Raw genomic sequence first — 21,916 nt, forward strand, 5'->3', positions numbered from 1 at the left:
CACCCTCTGCAAAAGCTGTTTTTTCTGGTTGACCAGCTTTTGGAAGCCTGCCGAGGACCAGGTGTGGCTGTAGTAATGAGGGCACCAAAATAAATAACAAAAAAACACTTTCCTTCCAAAAGTAGAAAAAAAACTGTCTTAGAAGCCTTGGATCACAGGGATTACTGTACACACACCAACCTCAACTGGCCATGTTAACATCCACCACTGGAACTGTAGTGTGCAGAAGTCTTGAACCACTGCCTGTTTCTTTACATTTGTCTTCCTGAAGGTCTTTCAAAGTTCTTTGGACACTGGCGGCTTTTCCAGGTCTTGTACTCGACAGTGTTCACAGGAGTGTGTTTGTGTTAAAACACAACGCTGACCTTTCACTCACGTGTCTACACGAAATAGACGACTCATTTGTTTAGATCACTGTTTGCCAAATGAAATGCAGTGGAAGATTATCTGGTTCCACCTGATTCTTAAGTGACCGGTGTGAGTAATGGGCAGAACAACTACATTCTCTTCCACTAGAGGGCAGTACAACTACCTGCTCTAATTAAATGGGTTGCAAACTGCCAGTAAAACAGGCGACAAAGAAATTACATAGTGAGTGCGACAACGCAGGGCGTAATAGCAATAGATAAATATTTTGGGGGAAAAAAAAGGTCCTGGAGAAAATTCCAACCCAGATAAGCCCATAGCATGAGTAGTGGTCACAAGAAAGCAAAAATGGTATACTGGGGAGAAATCGATCCGATTCTGCTGGTGCGCAGGGAAAAATGATCAATATGCTTTTTGTGACATTTTTGTTTGGTGGTGTGCCGTGTGATTATTATTATTTATTTTTTTTGTTAATGTGAAATATGTGCCGTGGTTCCAAAAGGTTGGGAAACACTGGTTTAGATTAAAATATCAAACAACACTTTGACATAATATTTCTGCACCAGCAAACTGAAAACAATACATGATGTGCACTGTCCTTAAAAGCTGAGTAAACTGGACAAATGGAGGACAAAAACAAACAAAAGACAAAGTGTCAGGGAAAGGTGGACTTATGAAAATGACACAACTGGACTGAAAATCAGAGGAAAACTTCTGATGGAGAGATGGATCGAAATCATTTTCAGTATGTACAGGTCATCAGGTGATCTTTATTAAAACTGATGAATTATGAACATACACACATCTGATCAGCAGCAACATCACAATGATCCCAAACACACTGCCAGTGCAGTAAAAACACACCTGATAGTTCTGTGTTTCTATGTAAAACAGAATTATCCAAGGAAGAGCTGTGAAGCCTGGAGATCATATCCTGCAGACGCAGAGATGACGAAGTTCAGACTGAAGAATAAAGGTACTTGCATCAAAACTCGTTAAAATAGTTCAAAACTGTTTTTGCCTTATATTCTGTATTTTACATTTTTGTTTCTACACTTCAATAAATCACTGCACTAAAATGAGGTGAGTGCAAGAGTTTTCTAAAACTTTAAGAATGAGCATGAAAGTGTTACCTCATGTTCACGTGTTAAAGGCAGAGTCTGGGTTGCTTGTCGGGCGAGAAGATACTTCGTGCAGTTTTACCTCCTGATGTTGGCGGCGGTTCTGGTTTAAAGACTGACACGGCGCTCAGCTCGATTTCTCCCGGGACTATTAAACTGGAATTATTCTCAGCACTCAGCCCGTCAGGAGGGCGGCGCTAGATGTTTGTGGAGGTGAAGCAGAAATAAAGACAACAGAGGAGCCGCTTGTTTCGTTTCCTTTTATTCTCCAATAAATGTCTTTACAAATGTTCTCAGATGATGACGGCATCTGGAAGGCCGAGCTGAAGGCCACACAAAGGACACTTGGAAAACGACAGTCTGTGTTTACAGAGAATAAACGCCGCGCTCTTCGGGGGAACATTCACTCCAAGTAGAAACTCTGCCGACACAATAAATAGTTTCCAGAGCAATAACACAAAAACACTCAGCAGACACACTCTAAGAGGAAATGTTACTGCAGGTATTTAATTTGTAAAACCAAATCGACTGGCCCGTTACTTAGAGCGCTCCCCAAAAACTGCTCAGGAAGTCACTCGTTCAGTCACTCGACAGATTCAAACCGTAAAACTGAAGCACTACGAGTCTAACAGCAGCGGCGGCGATGAACCGGAGGGAATGTAGGCGACGACCTGCTTCGATTGTTACGATTCAAAGAAATGATTCACAGTTTGACGACCAATTCGTTGTGATCAGACGAGGAAACGACGGGGGTGTGTGCATGTGTGTGTGGATAAACCGGCGCGATGAAGAGGTCAGTGATTCCACGTGGGAGGGGGCGGAGTCTGAGGATGACCACTGCTAAAACCACTGCGGAGTCTGCTAAAACCCTGGGGGAGGTGGGGCGGGGTCAGCTCAGGCTTTCTTCTCTTCAAGGATCTTGTGGAGCTCGTCGGCGTCCTCGGAGGTTTTGACCCGAATCAGCAGGGGGACGGGGGTGGTGGGGTTCTTGTCGTCAACGGGCGGATTTGGCACGCACACCACCATCACGTTATTCTTCCCCACCCGATTGCATGGCATGGATGACTGCACGATGATGTTCAGCAGGATGTTTCCTGGAGGAGGAGAGAACGTTATACAAGAAGAAGACCCGGCTTTAAAATTAATATTTATATTTGGTAAGTTGAAGATTTCTAATTTTATCATTTCATATTTATTATTACTATTTATTTCAAATTACATCTAAAGTTAAATCTCCTGTAAGAAAATAAAGCGTTTGCTAATCAGGGCTTTAAACGCGATGTCTGACATCAGCACGACTGGTCCAGTGTTCTGTTTGTCTGCATCCCGTCTGCTGATTCATGACCATTCACAACGACTTCCCGGATTTTTCAGCCCATAAGGCGCATTAAGCAAAACAAAACAGTCAGATAAGTCAAACTTTTACTCAACTCATTCTTGCTTCTTCCACTTCCGTACCATTGATACATTGATGTTGAATTCTCTCACAGCTGCTCTATTCCGTGTCGCTGAAGTATGTTAATGACTAACCTCGTATTATCTCAGTTGTTCTCCTTTTATCGAGTAGGAAAAAAGTTAGCGTTCGTCCTCTAACTTCACTGTGTTTATGTTATGCTAACACAGCTGTTTCGCTAGCAATCATGTAGCACATCATTATTTATCAGCTGGTCCAACAAACAAAAGTGAGCCTTATAGTGCGGAAAATACAGTACAAAGAAATATTTTATTAGTGTCCTTCAGCAATTACTGTTGGTTAATCTGCAGATTATTTCTGAATCTGTGGATTTGATGTTTGATAAAAATGGAGGTTAAAAGCTGTACAAGTTTCAGATCTTCCAGCTGTTTGTGGAAGAAGTTTCACTTGCTCTCAATTTAAAGAAGCTTTATCTTTGATATCGTTGATTAGCTGCAGTAATCCTGATCGAGTCTTTTCATGTCATCAAGGATTTGATCCGTTTTTATTGTTGAAGCAGCAGTGCTTGTATCTGACCAGCAGGTGGAGCAGTCTGATCACAGTTCAGACCTCATGAAGAGGAAGCTGCTGAATGTGGATTATTTTTATGCTTTTAGGTGTTTTGGACGTTTCTGGGCCTGAAACCTGAAGCTCGACATATTAAATGTTTCACTGCTGTAGGTTTGATGCGGCTTATTACAATTATAAGTGAGCAGTTATTGGTTACACCACTTTAAATGGTCTGTGTTATTTCAGATTACACTTTAAAGTCTATTTTTGTCCCCTTTGTTTTTGTTAGGACTAATCTGACACAGTGACCATCCTGACAAACATCACGCACGTTTGATTCTTTAAACCTGATCATCTTTGACATTAATGTGTTTATGTTTGATTTAAAGAAAAAAAATCTCAAGTTGGATTGAATATTGTGATGACATCAGATGTTTTATATAAAATCAATCTGTCGACGCGATGCTCTCACCCAGGTTGGTATCGGCTCGGATGATCATCTGAGTTTTCCCCTCGGGTGTCTTTTTGAGGTGCAGCGTTCCCACTCCTTTATCTTTGAACTCCGACTCTTTCTTATAGAACATTTTACACCTGGAAGCAGAGCAGACAAGAAATTAATAAATTACAAATCATTTATAATTAAATAAATAGGATTATTTAATAAAAAAACAAAGTTCAGAGTCGATGGGACACTTTCAGGGTTTTAGTGATGAAGATTTAAAGTCTGCTCTCTAAATCTTACTAAGATGGAGGAAGCTTACAGCAGGTTGGAGATTCCTCCATCAGCTGCAGGTCAAGTTCATTTCTCATTGTGTTCTTTTAAAACTTGCTGGAAGTTTGTATTTCATGACTACAATAGGATAACATAATGATCTGTCTGCTCCTCTCTCTGAGGAGGTGAACTCCATGAGTGCAGGGAAAGGACAAACAGCCAGGGAGATGAGAAGTTGAACCAACAGCTGGAAGCTACAGAGAAATATTTCTTACAGTTTCTCACTTTTTTTCTAAGCCCTCTCCTTTTCCTCCATCTTTGTCTAAAAATGTGATCCAATCAGCTCCAGCTGGCTTCAAAAGCATTACTAAGCTCCTCCTCCTGATAACCTTCAAGATGCAGTGTGAAGTTAATTTTTATTAAATAATTTGACTGAAATTCATTTATTCTAACTTCACTTGTATTCACGCGGTGCACCACAGCTCTGAGTTCTGTGCACAACGCTGCTCTTGTTTCCTCCTTTTCAGATTGATTTCTATGTGAAGCTGAAGCTGCTGCTCGACCTGCAGCTTCAGGGTGAAACATTTCAGAAACTTACTTCTTGGAGTAGAAAGCATCGTCCTCTTTCACCTCTTTGATCTCCGGCTTGGGCGGGTCTTCCGACTCCTCGTCACCGTTTTCGTCTACAAAAAAATATCAATAAAATTAAATAAAATATAAAAATTATATATAAATATAAATCACATGTTTTTTCCTTTCATGTTGAATCTTTGTCTTTCAAACTGCTGATAAAATGAGCACTGATTAAGTTTTAACTGATTTATTTAAACTATTTAAAATCATTTTCAAATAATTTTCAAACTCATCCTATTTGATCTTCACAGTAAAAAATATGAGAGAATCTCAGCTTTAAAACTTAGATATAACTTCATGTATTTGAGCGTTTTGCTGACCTGTGGGTTGAGCGTCCTCGGCTTTCGCCCCACTAAAGGACAGCGGAGCGGCTGATCCTGGAGCTCCGAACACTGAGGTCTGACTGGAGGAGGAGGAGGAGGACGAGAAGGAGAAGCTGGGGGGATTCGATTTGTTCCCTAAGGAACCCAGAACTGAGCTGTCCACCTTCTTGCCAAAGTTGAACGTGACTCCGGCAGGGATTGGAGCGGCGGCGGAGCTTTTCTCCCGGGTTGATTCGTCCGTTGTGTTTTTGGTAAAGGAGAACAAGGCAGCAGGAGTGGAGGTCGCTGAGCTGCTGCTGGAGGAAGATGAAGGAGGAGGAAGAACTGCGGCTGTGGCTGGCAGCGTCCCTCCATGCTTCTTCTTCTCCTCAGAGCCTCCGTCAGCCGATCCGCCGCCATACTGGCGCTCAATGCTGGCCAGGTGGCGCTCGTAGTCCCTGAAGATGGGGTTGAGGTCGCACAGCGGGTTGTCGTTCACATGTTTGGTGATCCAGTCCCGCACTGAGCAGTTGAGCGCCGTGAGCTGCCGGCTGTACTCTTTATTGCTGCTGCTGGAGCTCTGACTCGCACTGGTGGCGGAGCCATTGGTCTGCTTGGTGGCAATATCAGTGGCGGGTTTAGCCGAGGATGGCCCGTTAAACGTCAGACCTTCGAGGAAGGAGAAAGTGTTAGTGATGGCATAGAACGCTCAGCTTAGAAAGAAGGAAGCAGAATAAGAGAGTTACACGGGGCGATCGTGGCTCAAAGAGTTGGCAGTTTGTCTTGTAAGCGGAAGGTTGCCGGTTCGAGCCCCGGCTTGGACGGTCGTGTCCTTGGGCAAGGCCCTTCACCTGCCGCCTACTGGTGATGGCCAGAGGGGCCGATGGCGCGATATGGCAGCCTCGCTTCTGTCAGTCTGCCCCAGGGCAGCTGTGGCTACAACTGTAGCTCCCTCCACCAGTGTGTGAATGTGAGAGTGAATGAATAGTAGAATTGTAAAGCACTATATAAATGCAATCCATTATTATTATTATTAAAACATAAAGAGCCAGAAAATTTGATGTTTGTTTTTTTTAATCGATCATTAAGATGAACTGCTGTGAGCATCCTGAACACATTTTACACTCACAAGAGATCAATAAACTCATCATGCCCATGTCTTAGCATTTTTAAAGCTTCTAAAAACTAATGAAGACATTTTAACACAAAAAGAAAGCTCATTTATGGATCACATTCAAAGGACGAACAGGAATCTGAGCTGAAGGTTTTGAATGGCACATAAAGAGGAAATAGTTTCCGATTAATAACCGATCGAGCTGATCAATGTTTTGCTCACCAGGTGCAGATGAGGACGCTGCAGGCGAGGAGAAACCTCCGAAGGAGGGCGTGCCGCTGTTCCCATTCGTCAGACCGCCGAGGCCTTTGAGGCCTCCGCCATTCCCAAACCCGGAGAACGGAGTTGGAGCTGAGCTGCTGCTTGCTGCCGCGGTCAAGGAGAAGCCTTTAAAGCCTTTAAATGCTCCACTGCCCTCGCTCTGAAACAGGGAAACACTCAGATTACTTCATGATTATAATCGGACGCAACAGGTAAACAATGGTTTTCTCCTCGTACCTCGGTTCCAGTGTTTCTGCGTTTGGCCTTCTTGATTGCTCGATTCTTAAGCACATCTTCACTCGCCACTGAAAACGTCCCGGCCTGAAGGAGGACAAGAAAGTCAGACTCACATAATTCCAAGTTCCTGAAGCCCGACTTACAGTTTCAGCATGGCCTCTTACCTCCTCGCCCTCCTCCTCCTGATCCCAGTTCCTGTCCGTGAGCTCCTTATCAGCGATCCTCTTCGCCATCCCACTGTCTCTGTAACAAAACATAAGAATTCAGTTTGTGTTCTCTTTCATTTTTTTTTTTCAGGGTTTAGTGCGTCTTAATCAGCATTTTACAGAATTGAACTGAATAAGAAGTAGAAAAGATTCAGTCTAGAAACAAAAACTAGGACTGTAATAAAAATATGTTTACAAAACGGTTTATCATAAGCAAAGTAAAGTATTCTGCAAAGGGGAATCCCCCCCCCCACACACAAAAACAAAACAGGATTATTATTGAAAACTATTGATTAACCAGCTGGTGTAAATCAGATAACAGAGCTCAGTTTGTCCATTAACACAATTACTCAATTTTATGGACAGTTTGTTACAATTACTATTTAATCTAAACTATTTTAGTTGACTTTTCTTGTTAATATCACTACTGTTAACATTTTTCTGCTCATCTTCTTGATCTGGCTCAATGCTCCAGAACAGAAATCTGTGGAAGAATCCACAGATGTCCAAAGCTGCCCACAGACTGAACCTTAACTTACTGAACCTGAGCTTTTATCTCACCTACTTTCAGTATTACTTCACCTGAACACACCACTCTGCTTTTTCTCCAATAAAACACCTGATATTCAGGTGAACAGGTAACAACAGGTGTAAATCTGAGCTTTGGATGGCTATTCTGAACATTTAAAGGTTTCACCTCAAAATGTGAAACAATAAATTGAGCATTTTGCTAAAAGAAAGTAGTGCGTCAAATGATAAAAAGCTCCAAATTCTTTAAAGCTTTTCGCCAAAAACCCGGCTTCATTTGGTGTTTAGTTATTAATGGAGGCCGATAATCACCGATTAATCGACTATAAACAGCTGTGGTGGAGCTGCTGTTCGAATATTCTGGATGGTGTAAAGGTTTAAACATACCTGTGAATTCCTAGTGCGGTCCAAGGAAAGCTGATGTTTAACTAAATCAAATGCACAGGGTTAAGCACTCCTGTCAGGCAGCCTTTATCCGGGTTAACCATCAACTAGCCTGATTCGGTTAGCGCTTCTTTCCGGGTATAATCAATCACCTGTGTACCTGAGCCGAGAGATTTTCTAACTAACGTTTTACTCAGATTTCCGATTACTGAAAAACTGGCTCCTGATAAACTGGCCTACCATTACCGGAGCACACACCGAGGCCACCTGGCCTGTCCACGCCGGTGTCTAACATCATGTTCTGGCTGTTAGCCGCGGAACTAAACAAGCAAGCTAACCGGGCCGCTCACAAGCAGCTAATGTTAGCCAGCAGGCTAATGGCACGAGCTCCTCTCGTTTCCGGCGTTTAATGATTTTTTTGTTAACAGGTAAATGTGACGCACCTTGTCTGTAACGTAAAGTCCGGTCTCTGCCTCCGCGCGGCTCTGACAGCTCCAGGTAACGTCTGGCTGAACACCTTAACAGGTAACACCGCTCTGTGTTTTTGAACAAACCTCCTTACGCCGCCATTTTACAGAGCGGTATATTCGCATGGGTTTGCGCGGCCCACTTTCCACGCATGCGCACCACAAAGCGGCCTTTAGTCTGGGAATTGTAGTCCATATGTTTTTTTAAAACGATAATAAGAGGTTAAAAAACGCAAAGGTAAATGCATACTACGCACATAAATTATATTAAATATTAAATATGTCACCGGTGATTATTTAACTTTATATGCAGGGTGAAGGGTCTTGCTTAATGGTCACAAGCCCTAGTGACTTTCAATCTGTGGTCCAGTGGCCAAGCTCTGCACCACCACTGCTCCGAAGGGGCAGCTCTGCACAGGTAAAACATGCAGGGTTAGTTCAAAAAGCTCCCCTCCGACAGCCAAACCCATCTGTTCTCTGATTCGATTGTTACATTTGTGCTTGACATGACATTGACCAATCAGATGAAAGGAAGAAAAATAGGGTCAAAATTCGTACTTGCAACTTGCAGAGATTCACGGTTTTTTTGGCTAAGTCCACACACAAATCTTTTTTACACACACACAAATTCTTTTTACACATACAAATCCTGATTTGTACAAAATATTTATGACCACATTTTGAGCCCATACACATGCTCAGCATCATATCCAGAGGTTGTCTTCTGAAAATGGATGTATGAGTGCTGCCAGCATTATTACAGAGGTTGGAGGCATGGAGAGTCAGCCTGTCAGTGCTCAGACCAAATGCCGCACACTGCATCACATGGCTGTCGTCCCAGAAGGAAGCCCACAAACAGTTTGCTGAAGACAAGCAGACTAAGGACATGGATTACCTGTGGTCTGATGAGACCAAGATAAACTTACTTGGTTCAGATGGTGTCAAGGGTGTGTGGTGGAAACCAGGTGAGGAGTACAAAGAGAGTGTGTCTTGTCTACTGTCAAGCATGGTGGTGTGATGTCATTGTTTGGGGCTGCATGAGTGCTGCTGGCACTGAGGAGCTACAGTTAATTGAGGGAACCATGAATGTCAACATGTACGGTGACATACTGAAGCAGAGCATGATCCCCTCCCTTCAGAAACTGGGCCACGGGACAGTATTCCAACATGATGATAACCCCAAACACAGCTCCAAAAAGACCAGTGCCTTGCTAAATAAACTGAGGGTAAAGGTACTTGACTGGCCAAGCATGTCTCCAGACTTAAACCCTATTGAGCATCTGTGGGGCATGTTCAAATGGAAGGTGGAAGAGCGCAAGGTCTCTAACATCCACCAGCTCCATGATGTCATCATGGAGGAGTGGAAGAGGACTCCAGTGGCAACCTCTGAAGATGTAGTGAACTCCAGTGGTTGCCACACAAAATATTGACACTTTGGCCACAGTTTGGACATTTTCACTTAGGGGTGTACTCACTTTTGTTGGCAGCAGTTTTGATATTTATGGCTGTGTCATATCTTCAATGTTGTCCCATGAAAAGATAGAATAAAATATTTACAAAAATGTGAGGGGTGTACTCCTTTTTGTGAGATACTGTATATGCCAGCTGCTGACTCCATATGTTCCTTCAGTGTCGCTCCTGGCAGTCCCAAAAACCTGGCTGAAAAACAAGGACAATTAAGCTTTTTCAGTTATCACCCCCAATTTGACCTCCATGCTGCCTTTAAAAAATAAAATAAATAATAACAATTGTAATATTGTTGTTGTTTCATTGATTTGTTACTGATAGTTTTGTGAGCTACATCTCAGTTCACTGTAGGTTTCTTAAACATTAGAAACGCCTGTCAGTGTTTCTGATGTTTGATTCAGTGTGTGTTATAATCAGGCTTCAGCAACAGCAGCAGCTGTAACATTCATTTAAATTTGAATGAATAAAAAAGCAAACAAAACAATGTGCCGTGTAAGTTTTTTTTCTTCATGTTTTTCATGTTTATGTGGAAGTTGCAGAGAACTGACAGCCTGCTGTGCAGTGAATCCACCTGCTGGACAAAAGTCAAACTGCAGTGAAAACATTAGAGGACTGTTCAAAGGGTCATTTTGTAGATCTTACAGCAACACTTTATGCCAGGAAGGACATTTGGGGTAAAAACTCTCCCCAATCATGGATGTTGGTCCGTTAAAAAGAGGGTAGACAAAAGAAGCTCAGATCAGCTGATTATTTCATGCAGGCAGAGGTCAGTCATGCTCTGTGGTTGCAGAAAACTGAAGAACTGGTTTGAGATGTTGAGGCACAACTGTAACCCGTGGAGAGCTGTTTGTTCAGCCACTGGAGTGCATCGGTCACACAGCGACATCTCTGCACATGTTATTCGACTCTAACTGAACAAAGTGATCAAATATCAGAGTTAACGTAAAACAAATCGTCTCCATCAGTCTCACAGCTCTCTGCTCCCTGTTTCAGTCTTTACTGTTGGACAGCTGAGGATTCTGCTCTCTGACTTTGATGGCGTCTCTCTGCTTCACCGATCCTCTGAAGTTTAAATTATTTTCATGGAGTAAAAGTCACAGTTACAGATATCTAACCACTCAGATATGCCTCATTACAAACTACACGAGCATGACCCTGAAATCTGCATCACAGCTGACCTGAGTGATGTGCAGCAGGACACAAACAGTATTTACTGTCACATCTGTTAAAGTCACAGTAACTTTGTCAATCATCATTAATCCATCCTCCATCTTTCTGTCTGAAATATGTCACAAAACTCGACTTTTAGAGTTGTTGTTTCAGCCTTAAAGATAATCTCTGTGACTCTTTCCAGTCACAAACTTATTTTTATGATTCTTCTGATGGTACAAAAATACAGAAAGACACTCATTTTGTTTTCCTCCTGCTGCTCTGTGACTGTAAGACTAAGTCTGAACTCACAGAGCATTTTCAGCAGAGCAGCTTAAGTGAGAAGAAAACTGAAAGTATTATTAGAACGTAATCATACAACCGGCATTCACAGGAGGTTGTATGACTACATTCCATAACTGGTTAAACTGCACCTTAAAATCCATGTCTGTCCACTTATAACATATAACATTTATGGCAAAAACTGTTACTTCATCAGTGAGTGAACCTTTGTGTTGGATTTATATCATGGTGTCTAAAGCTGAAAGTATACAGTGCTTTCTCATTGAGGATTTTCTCATTAATAGTTATTGGCGACTGTCAAACCTTTGAGTTGCCGAGCAGCTGAATAGGGGGATAATGTTGACGCGTTACTCAAAGTTCCAATTTAAAAACTCCTTTATTTGTTATCCAAATCCTTAAAATCCATAGAAAAAACAGTGATCAAAACATTCCAGGCTTGAGCGGTCAGCAAAAATCAACTTCCACCATCACCCACTCATTCAGAAAATTCCCTCGGGCCGCGAACAGGTGATATAGCAATCACTACTACTATTATCAACACCACGTGACCCAAAGCTACGCCTATCCACGACAATAGTGGTTCATATTTACTGTGTATGACTCTTAATACTGTAGCTCCTGTGAAAAAGAGAGCCTTAAGTCAGAAGTACGTGGCTTATATAACTCTCTAACGTGCAGCTTAGAGCAGATAACCCGTAAGCTCGAGAGGAAATGTTGTTTCACCACTGAAAACAGGAAGTTTTTAAAGAAGACTAGAAAGAGAGAGCATATTTCTCCTATACTGGCTTCTCTTCATTGGCTCCATGTTAAATCCGGAATTTAAAATGCTCCTTTTTATTTTATTTTACCTCCTGTTTTTGTTTCTTTCGGCTCTTTATGATCGTCTGGGGTCGATTAGTCCTCCTTCCTTTGTTACCTTCACTTTTCCCTGACCACAACAGAGAACATCACATTACAGCAGTCTGTAATCTGTTTCTGTGTTTGTTTCTAATGCACCAGTTAATAATAATCCTTCTTTATCTGATACTGGGCCTTGGATAACCTCCTCTTCTCTTTGATTGGGCAGGTTCTGGAAGCCTGCTGAGGAGCACCCAATGTTTATGAGCTGGATGTGCTGAAGCAGAGGAAACCTGTGAGGAGTCAACATCAGACCAAGCTGTGTGCTCAATGATTCATCTTAGACGTGCATTCCTGGGCAAATTTTGAAGGCTCACATTGTTGAATTAATGGCTGCTCAGAACAGTACAGAGAATATTAAAGGTCTTCTTTAAGCTGCGCTTAAATTCTAGGACCATCTTTTTTCGGGGTCAGCTGGTTGTGGAAGGTCAGTGATTTTCTGTGGAACGACTCACATATGACAGAAAATAAGGAGAAGCAGGAAATGTCCACTGAGCGTTAAACATGTTTATAAAACAATCCTGTGATTTGACTTCAGACTAACTTTCAGCCTCAGAGATGGAAGACGAGCGTGGCTCCATCTGCATGAGGTAAATGAGCTCTGCTGTTGTGATTTCAGCATCGTACTTGCAGCTTCTTGCTTCAGCTAAACACTGATTTATGCTTCATCTTCGTCTCAGCAGTGCTGTGAAAAAGGCGGAGAGAAAACCTCATGGCTGCGTGCAGAGACACGAGGGATCGGGGGTAAAACGGTAGAGTTGGGCAGCAGATGGCTCATCTCCAAGCTTCCAGCATCCCGCCCGGCCTGCCAAATAGGAACAGGTGCTGGAGAAAGAAGGAAGTGAGCTGTGGGCCTGGCGGGCAGCGGGAGACCCCTGACCAGCTGGCGAGGAGAAAATGGAAAAAGCTGGCAGCAGAAAAAAGAGAAAACCTGTTTAATGCGGAAGGCGCCAGCATGCAGGCCCACAGAGGTTCTTTAAGCCTTTTAAATAAAACACACAGAGCTGACACTTCACACCGACCGAGAGCAGATTTTAAATCCTGCTTCTATTTACCAACATCTCATCGGCTCACTCTTTACGAATGAAAAAACAACTAATGATCCAGACTGACAGGATCTTCATAAAAATCTTTTTTTTAAAAACATTTGGAGAAAGTCAGCTGCAGCAAGAAGACTGTTCAGAATAAGAATAAGAAGCAGTTTCAGTTTTCATGTGTCTGTATAATAACTGAGTGCAGGCTGGAAACAGTCAGTGCGACATTCAGCACCTGTATGTTTAAATAATAATGAGCTTGGGAGTCTCACAGTCCAGTTTAAGGTCAAAGTGCAGTGGACGTATGCCACTATGTAAAACAGGTCTGATGTTCCTGCTGTAGTCTGTTCTGTTTTAATGTGTCTCTACTAAACAACAAGATAAAACATGATTTATCTATAATTGTACGTTGAAATCAGGCTCATTTTCTCGCAGAGTTCAATACAATCAGATCGAACAGATTTTACAACCTGAGACGTCGCCCTCTGCTGGACATTAGAAAGAATGCAGGTTAAACAAACTCATGTTTAGACTGCGTCCATCTGCATCGACTCAGCTAAAATTACTTTGGGCTGCGACTGTAATTAAAAACAAGAAACATATGACGTCATAATCATGTGACAGAGAGCAGCAGGTGTTTGCAAGGGTAAAAGGAAATGTAAATATCACATCCAGTATTTTATTTTCAAGATCATTTCCCACGGCTGTGACGTTTCAGGCATTTTGTGCAAATTAAAGAAAAGAAAAAGAGCAGAACTGGACCTCTGAAACATTTATTATAAACACCATAAAAGTCTAAAACTACAGAAACATGAATGAATTCTGCTTCTCTCCGTTTCATGTCAGTAAAATGTGACTGCTGAGCGGGTCTGCACACTTGGCTGCTGTAACACGAGCTGCTGCCTCCTGCTGTGCGCGGTGGGTCACTGCGAGTCGGGCCGGGCCCTCGCCACTCAGCGGGGTCCGGTATATGGGGATCCATTCAGTCAAGCGGCGAATCAAAGGCGTCGTCTCCTCCGAGAAAGCTGATGCGCTGCTGATCAGCAGAGATGCGGAACATCAGAGAGCTCGGGAGGGCTGAAATAAATAACCAGCAAAAGTCCAGCAACAACGTGGATTTAACATCATTCACTCATTTGCTCATGTGTTCATTACACTCAGTTATTGTCATGCAGTCACACCACCGTAAAGTCATTTTTTAAATTTATTGTATAGTTAATATCACTACATATCCTATAATTTCTTCACTAGCTCATTTATTCCACAGATGTAATCACACATGCTTTCATCCATTCATTTCCTTTATATTCGTTAATTTCACAGGTTATTCATATTTATTTTTCATTTGTTGTTTTTTCTGCTGATAAAGAGTTCCTGTCTCCCTCTGATGAATCCATCCTTTTGCTGACTTAAGTATTTCAGTGATTCATTCACACTTTCATGTGTTCACTGAGTTGTTCTGAGTAATCAGTATATTTAGTGTCTCATGTGCCCTTATGTTTACTTCTTTATGAGGAGAATATCAGAACTGAAATGTGTGGAGCTAAAATTGAGTGTTTTCTGAATGGACTCTGGTGCAGCTGTCAGGTTGATGCTTTGACTCCGTTTCTTTAATAATCTCATCGCAGCAGACCTGCCCTCACATTCCCGCCTCTAATTAATTTCATTTGATTAAATCGTTAAGATCTCACAGTCATTTTGTTCAGTGCTCACAGTTTTTCATGCGTCTACGCTCTAATCGCCAGTTCAGCACACAGATCTACGTGTCAATTAGGCTTTTGCAAATGGAGCTCTAATTAGGTTGAATTAATTGCCCTGCAATGTGGACAGCAATTAGTACAGTGACAAATTAAAGGGAAGCAGCATGTTTCTTAATGATCCCGATGCTGTCTCCATTAAATAAAATAATTTAAGTTATCAGAGCTTCTACTGTTTCCTCTCAGAGTTTTTTTTTTCAACTGGACTTGTGTATGGAGCTCAACATCCAACCAAATTATCGCTTGGCTTCCAGACCTTGAAAAGAACAAAATCATCGGCCACCCTGCATATCATCGTCTATACCCAGGGAATGCCCTACCCTGTATTTACAGACTTTCTAAGATCCACAAAGAAGGGGTTCCATTCAGACCCATTGTTAACAGCATAAACTCAGCCAATTACAACATTTCTAAACACCTTGCTGGCATCCTAACAGCCCTGGTGGGGAAGACCCCACATCACATCAAAAAATGGAAAAAATGGAAGAATGGAAACCTAAACATTGAAGTTTACCAGAAGCCCACAAAAGGACCAGTACATCCTCTTTGACTCCCAACAGAACCCTACAATCAAATCAAATCAAATGATAGGGTGGGGCTAGGTTTCACAGTGGGTTCACCCAAAGCCTTGGCTGATTGTGACCCACACCCGTTTTCACACCTTGGCTCATGTGATTAGGTAGAGGATCAATAGGAGGTTCACGACCTTCTTGGGGGACACTCCCATAGGGCTTAAGATAAGATAAGATAAGATAAGATAACCTTTATTAGTCCCACACGTGGGAAATTTGTTTTGTCACAGCAGGAAGTGGACAGTGCAAAAGTTATGAGGCAAAAATTAGAATACAATAAGAATAAATACAGTACACAACTGTACAGAATAGAATAAAATACTATATACAGTAGAATAAAATAAAATAAATATACAATAAGATAAAAATAGAATACAAATACAAATACTATATACAACTGAGTAAAAATACAACGATGACAGAAAGGATTATTGCACTTAGTATTATTGCATATGTATGGATGTGTGTGCTTGATCAGTTAAAGTCTTTATTATGGAGTCTGACAGCAGTGGGGAGGAAAGACCTGCGAAATCTCTCCGTCCCACACCGTGGGTGCCGCAGTCTCCCACTGAAGGAGCTGCTCAGTGCTGTCACAGTCTGCTGCATGGGGTGGGAGATGTTGTCCAACAGGGATGACAGCTTAGCCGCCGTTCTCCTGTCACTCACCACCTCCACTGGGTCCAGAGGGCATCCTAGAACAGAGCTGGCCCTTCGGATCACCGAAGGGCCGATCACTGATTAAATCTGGGACTCTCCACCATTTGACCTTAGAACTGAAGAAGCTTCTCGGATGAGAGGTGAAACATCTTCAAGCAACTTAAAGAAGTCCAGACGCTTTTCTTTCCAAGCTCCTTAGACTATGATAACCTGGATGACTGAGAACCTTCACAGACATATCAAAAAGGAAAATAGATTTAATTTTCTCAGATCCGTATATGGATGCGGATATTTACTTTTGCTGGTTTTCAATGAGAGGAAACTCAACATTTACATTTTTCAACAAGTTGCAGAACTTTCAGAGAGAAACAACAAAACCTTTGTGCTACAGCTGCGACTAACATCATGAAATCATTTCTGCAACAAATAAAACTAGAGCAACTTCCGGCCGGACCGGGACAAATAATCGGACCTGGCTTTTTCGGTCAATGCAGCCCATCATGATCAAAAATAAATCTCTCCCTTCCTAAATATGTCCATCCATCTGCCTTCTTACCACGTTAATTTCAGCGTGGTAGCTGGTTGTTACTGGTACTGTCGACTGTGCAGGAGATTCGATAGCTAACATGTCGGTTAATTTGACGATTTTGCTGAATTTACTTTTAGTTTCTTTTTCTGTCTTACATTTTCAGCTCTGCCTTTAAGTCATTTCTTCTGCACTAAACTACTGCTCTCAGTGCATGTAGGGCCAGTGCAGCCCCTCAACTGACCCATCCGCCCAAAAGTGGGTTGGTTCACCGGGACCATGCTAGATTACCAGTCCGGCCCTGCTTCTGCAAACAAACACCGCAACCCGGACCAATAAACTAGGTCATCCTTAGTTTAAGCAGTTTTTGCTGCAGGACTTGCTGTATACAGTTACAGGTGTTGTTATAATATTATTGTTTTTAGTTGCAATTGTTGCTGCAGGTAAGTTGTTGTGTTGAGCTGCAGGTGTTTAGTCACAGCAGTTGGATTGGCTGCTGTGTTGTTGCTGCTGAGTTACACAAGTGTTTTTGTTTGTTTGTTTCAGGTCTTGCTGCAGTTGTGCTCAGTTGCAGAATTTGCTGTGTTTAATTGCACAACACTGCTGGACCGTGTCATCTAAACCGTCTGCTGTTTCGTCTTCGGTTCTTCGTCTCTGGTTGCTCCTCCCCGCTGTTGCCGCTGTGGATCAGAGCTCATAACCGACTGTGGGCTGATGTTGCACCTGGGGAAATATCTGTGTGATGAATGAATCTGCCCGTCGGCCTCTTCAGAACGGCTGATTAGAAACTGTCTTTCGGCTTTAATATTAAGTGGCTCAGCAAACACTGGAGGGACTTTAGAACAATCAGACTAAGATGATTGAATTATGCTGATTAATAATTCATTCCTATTAAACCCTCAAATTTAGAACAAGCTGCTGCCAAAGAGCTGCACAGTGTGGCTCGGAGGTTCCAGGGTAATGTGTTAGTTTGATTCTGCTCCGACCAAGCAACAAAAGTATAAAGCAGCAGCTACACAAAGCTTAATAAACCCTCTGAGACCTCAGATTACTTACTGTTTGAAAAGTAGTTTGAAATGAACTCATCACTTAAACCTGCACTCCCTCTCATTACCAGCAGGGGGCTATTCCTCGGAAGTCTGATTGATAAGAAATCTATGAAGAAATGAACCTGCTGGTCCTCGAACTCTGTAAACTCTTCCCTGATGAGTTTATGGTGTTGAACATGAGTGAAAAACACTATAGTGGTGCTTATGTCACCATCGACCTGTCAGTCAAAGAGGCCACACCCCAAATACTGCAAATTTATTAAAATATTCTCCTCTATACAGTTGTTATATTTGTCTCTGACTCCTGAAATGAACCCCAGATAACTGTTAGTTATGTTCTTCTCCAGTATAGCTGCACTCTCTTCTGGTTCCTCGCTTTAACTTTGTCCGATCTTTTGTCTGTAACCAAAGTTAACGCCGTTGTTATGAAGGGGGAAATTATCCACAAAATACCCACCATTAATTTGCATCTTATTACAACATTTCTTGAACTTTGGTTCAAATCTACATTTAGACAAAAACATTTTAACATGTGGTGTATATAAAACCAATGATTAGTCTAACAGTACCATTAGAAACACTCTTTCTGGTGTTGTTCCTGATGTTAAACATGAGCCTGTGGAGCCCTCTGAGCCGCTAACGAGCTGCCTTTTCTTTGATGCTCATTTACATTTCTCTCTGAGAATCTTTTTTTTTTTTTTTTTTTTTTTTAAAAAAAGCTCCAAAACAATAAAAGCAGAAACAGGAGACATCAGTTTCTGAAAACACTGCACAGAAACACACTGACTCATCATCATGTCAGCACATTATCTCTGCATGACAACTTCCAGTTCAACAAAACCCTGTCTTCTCGTTGCAGTTGAGTTATTCCTGTTTAAATGTGTTGAATGGTGTTCGAGCGTCTCGGCTGGTAATGAAACACCTCGCGGGGAGCTCGTGTTTGTTTATCTCTGCTGAAGTAAAAGGAAGGCTTTGAGTGAAAGAAGTGGGTCACAGCCTGAGCACAGCGGCGTGAAATTCAGAGACGTTTGGAGCGACTTCACCTCTGCACCGAGAGCCGAGCGGCAGGACGTACTCAGACTGCTTTCCTTTCACAATAAACCTCCTGTTAACTTACCACAGCATGCTGATGCAGAGAACACTCATGCTGCACTTCAGAGAGAGCTGCTGCTTTTCAGATGCAGTCAAGTCAATTTATTTATGAGCACGTATAAAACAGCAATCATTACCGCATATGGCTGACATGCACAGAGGTCAGCAACTGTGTTAGTTCAGGGAGATCACAATCCTCATGCCTCATATGAGCACAGAATATGGAGACACTTTCCCTCTCCTTGTATCTTCGGGATGATTTTGGCCACACTAACTGGGTAACCTATGTGGTGCCTGTGTTGGCACAGTGCTGATGGTGCCATTTTAAAGGAGGTGGTAAGTGGATGCTTCGCATCACTCAATATTATTTGCTTTGCTCCACCTGGTCCCTATAAATACTTTCTATGCTTAATAGCAACTTACTATTACTGCCATTGTTCACTATTCACATGGATCTTTTAATACCAAGCTGTGAAACTGAGCTTGAGGATTTGCAACAGGAACTTTCAAACCAGTGGTTGACATCGCCACAGCTTTGTTTTATGCGATGTTGGGTCTCAGAGGCCTGTCCGAGGTGTACAACCAACAGCCAGTGTGATAACCTGTTAAATTGAAATTTTAGCCCACCTCTCAGTATTCTTATTAATATATAATTTTTCATATTCGTACACCTGCCACAATGAGCCAGTTTTTCAACAGTGCTGGTGGCATTTATCTCTGTCCTCTGAGAGAAGGCACTGTGGAGCCAATAAACACAGAAACAGATCTGATTTTGATGACAGTCACCAGACTGATGTTGACCTCTCACTGCTCTGTTTTCAGCCACTAATCATCTTCGTTTTCGTCTTTCTTTCCGTTGCATTTCTTATTCTCATGTTGCTTATGTTTTCTTCATGTTTTACCGTCTTCCTGTTTTTTGGCCCTCGCCTCATTTAGTCATGGTTCGGCCATCAGAAACACGAAGTGGACCCAAGAGCAGATTCAGAACAGAGACTTGGTTGTGTGAACTGAGTGCTTTATTTACAAAGTGACCCTGTGAAAGGCAACGTGAAAACATGAACTAAAGCTCTGAGCAGGACTATGAATACTTAACATGAGCTATGAACTAGACTTTGAACCAGGCTTTGGGTAGTTAACTATGATATTCTAGACTGAGATTAACTAAATACAATATACATGGACAGGGAGGCTCCAGCCTAGGCCGACTGGATACAGGTGCTCGAGCATGTCAAACAAACTGTGGTTCAAGAGCTTGTGGTCTATGGCACTGAAACCAAGGGAGAGGAGAATCAGGGTGGTTCTGAGGATTGAATGAATACACATCCAGTAAAAAGTCTTAATGTCTTACTTTGTATGCAGGTGAAGTGATGCAGGATGGGGAGGACGTGAGGTAGAGGCCTGGGTGAGTCCAATCGAGAATTTTCCCAGGTTTTCAAAACAGAGGAGCAGGGAGGCAGGCAGGTGAGGCAGGAGAGCAGGCAAAGAAATGTTACTGGCTGTGAGTGAGCAGAGGAGACCAGCAACCAGGCATGAGAGGTTATTGCAGGGTTGGGTGTGTATTTTTCGTGATCCGACTGAGACGACAAGAGGAAAAGGGTAAGTACAAGCACTATGAAAAAACACAAGGTTAGCAGACAATCTGGCAAAGGCTGGTCTTAAATACAACCGGTCTGATTAGCTCCAGGTGTGAATCCTGGGAGGGGCGATGAAGGCTCCACTCAGAGGAGGAGAGCAGGCACTGTGGAAAAATTACTGTGACTCACCCAGACCATGACACTTTATGCATGTCCCAATTCCTGAGCCACATCCTTCGGAGGCCGCATTTGAAGGTGGATTGCATCACAGCCAGGTGATGAAGGCTGTCCCAATTCGAAGGCTCCTCCAAATGCAGCCCGCAATTGCGTCCTTCATTTCCCCGAATTTGAAGGATGGATCGGGTGTATCCTTCCCATGGCCCAACCTATCCCAGAATTCAAAGCACGGCGAGCCAATTCCAGTTTCCAACAATGGCAACAGCTACTTAGTTTTAATATTACTCTTATTACTCCTTCTGGGTCACAAAACAAACTTTTAACATATTTTCAGGCGAGAATGTAGGTGTGTAAACTTCAAATATCTGCTCAGTTTATCAAGAGATCACATATTTGCTAAAGTGCTCTGACGTTTTCAGAGATGTCTGTTACCCACCAGCTCAATAGCTAGCCGGGGGGTCAAGGCTCACTAGAGCTGGCAAGAACACCGGACCCCCTTTATATATTTAGAAACCCCCCACAGTTTTTAGCTGCTCAGGTTAAACATGATCTATAAGTCACTTGGATAACTTAAAAATGTTATTGTTTGGCTTTTTTCAGATTGGGCATTCAGTTCCTCTCTTCCTGTCACAAAAGCCTTCAGATCACATGACTTCCTCTTGCCTGTGTTGACATGTGATCAGTGGCTGTAATGAAGTGACTTAAAGCTCCTGCAGGGCTGAACGCGGTGTTTTCCTGCTCTGATCTCTGCTGCACTTGGCTGACATTTACAACGACCTCTCTAAGCCCAAAGAGTCGGTCCTTACAAATGTCACTGTGTCTCCGAGTCAGCAGAGAAGGACACGTTCTTGGCTTCCACGGCGTCTGCATGGAGCCACGCCGTTTGCCAACCATCCGTTTGGAAGAGCAAGTAAAAATGTCAGAGCAGCATCTCTGCTCACATTAGGCCAAGTGTGAGTGCCAACTGTGCCACTTTAAAGCTGCAAACAGGGAAACGATGATAAGGTTAATGGCTGTGAGTCTGTCAGCTGATGGGCTTTTCCTTTCAGTATTCTGCAGTGAAGAGCAGAAGATATCAGGACAAACATGAAAAACTCCAGATATTTATCTCTCACCGAGCGCTGCTCATCAATGAAGATTCCTGATTTTAAATCTTAAACTAATTTTAACAGATGCTAAACTGATAAATTAAACAAATCAGAGTTCCACCTAACCACTCACAAGCATTTCAATGCACAATGAGTTTAATACATCTTCCAGCTGTAACTCCTAATTTTCTCATATATTGTATTTTTATATTAGAAATGTTATGAGATTCAATTTACCCTAGAACTTAAAACCACAATGATGCTGTGCATGTCTGCAACA

The 21,916-nt window shown here is 42.5% G+C and overlaps 1 protein-coding gene across 2 annotated transcripts; it reads right to left on the reverse strand.

Moving 5' to 3' along the window:
* Nucleotides 1-1,729: 1,729 nt before the first annotated feature.
* On the reverse strand, nt 1,730-8,434 carry nup50 (nucleoporin 50). 2 transcript variants are annotated; one of them, XM_040048271.1, is made up of 8 exons: nt 8,271-8,434; nt 6,874-6,952; nt 6,710-6,793; nt 6,434-6,632; nt 5,116-5,766; nt 4,761-4,845; nt 3,923-4,041; nt 1,730-2,581 (listed from the first exon to the last, which is right to left on the reverse strand). In XM_040048271.1, the coding sequence occupies exons 2-8, from the start codon at nt 6,940-6,942 to the stop codon at nt 2,382-2,384; spliced, it is 1,407 nt and encodes a 468-aa protein (XP_039904205.1). In that variant the 5' UTR covers nt 6,943-6,952; nt 8,271-8,434; the 3' UTR covers nt 1,730-2,381. The 2 variants fall into 2 exon arrangements, with proteins under 2 accessions (XP_039904205.1, XP_039904206.1); XM_040048272.1 differs by lacking the exon at nt 8,271-8,434 and adding an exon at nt 7,831-8,244.
* Nucleotides 8,435-21,916: the final 13,482 nt, after the last annotated feature.

This window comes from Simochromis diagramma, unplaced genomic scaffold (genome assembly GCF_900408965.1).
Source record: "Simochromis diagramma unplaced genomic scaffold, fSimDia1.1 OVJJ01000557.1, whole genome shotgun sequence".
Lineage (NCBI taxonomy): Eukaryota > Metazoa > Chordata > Actinopteri > Cichliformes > Cichlidae > Simochromis > Simochromis diagramma.

Bases quoted from the DNA above. Each gene is read 5' to 3' on its own strand.
- nup50 (XM_040048271.1), bottom strand. From the start codon at position 6,942: ATGGCGAAGAGGATCGCTGATAAGGAGCTCACGGACAGGAACTGGGAT. The intron at 4,846-5,115 runs GTCAGCAAAACG...ATTTTTTTGTAG, and splicing joins CGAGGACGCTCAACCCACAG to ACGAAAACGGTGACGAGGAG. The intron at 4,042-4,760 runs GTAAGTTTCTGA...CTCTGCTTCCAG, and splicing joins GATGCTTTCTACTCCAAGAA to GTGTAAAATGTTCTATAAGA.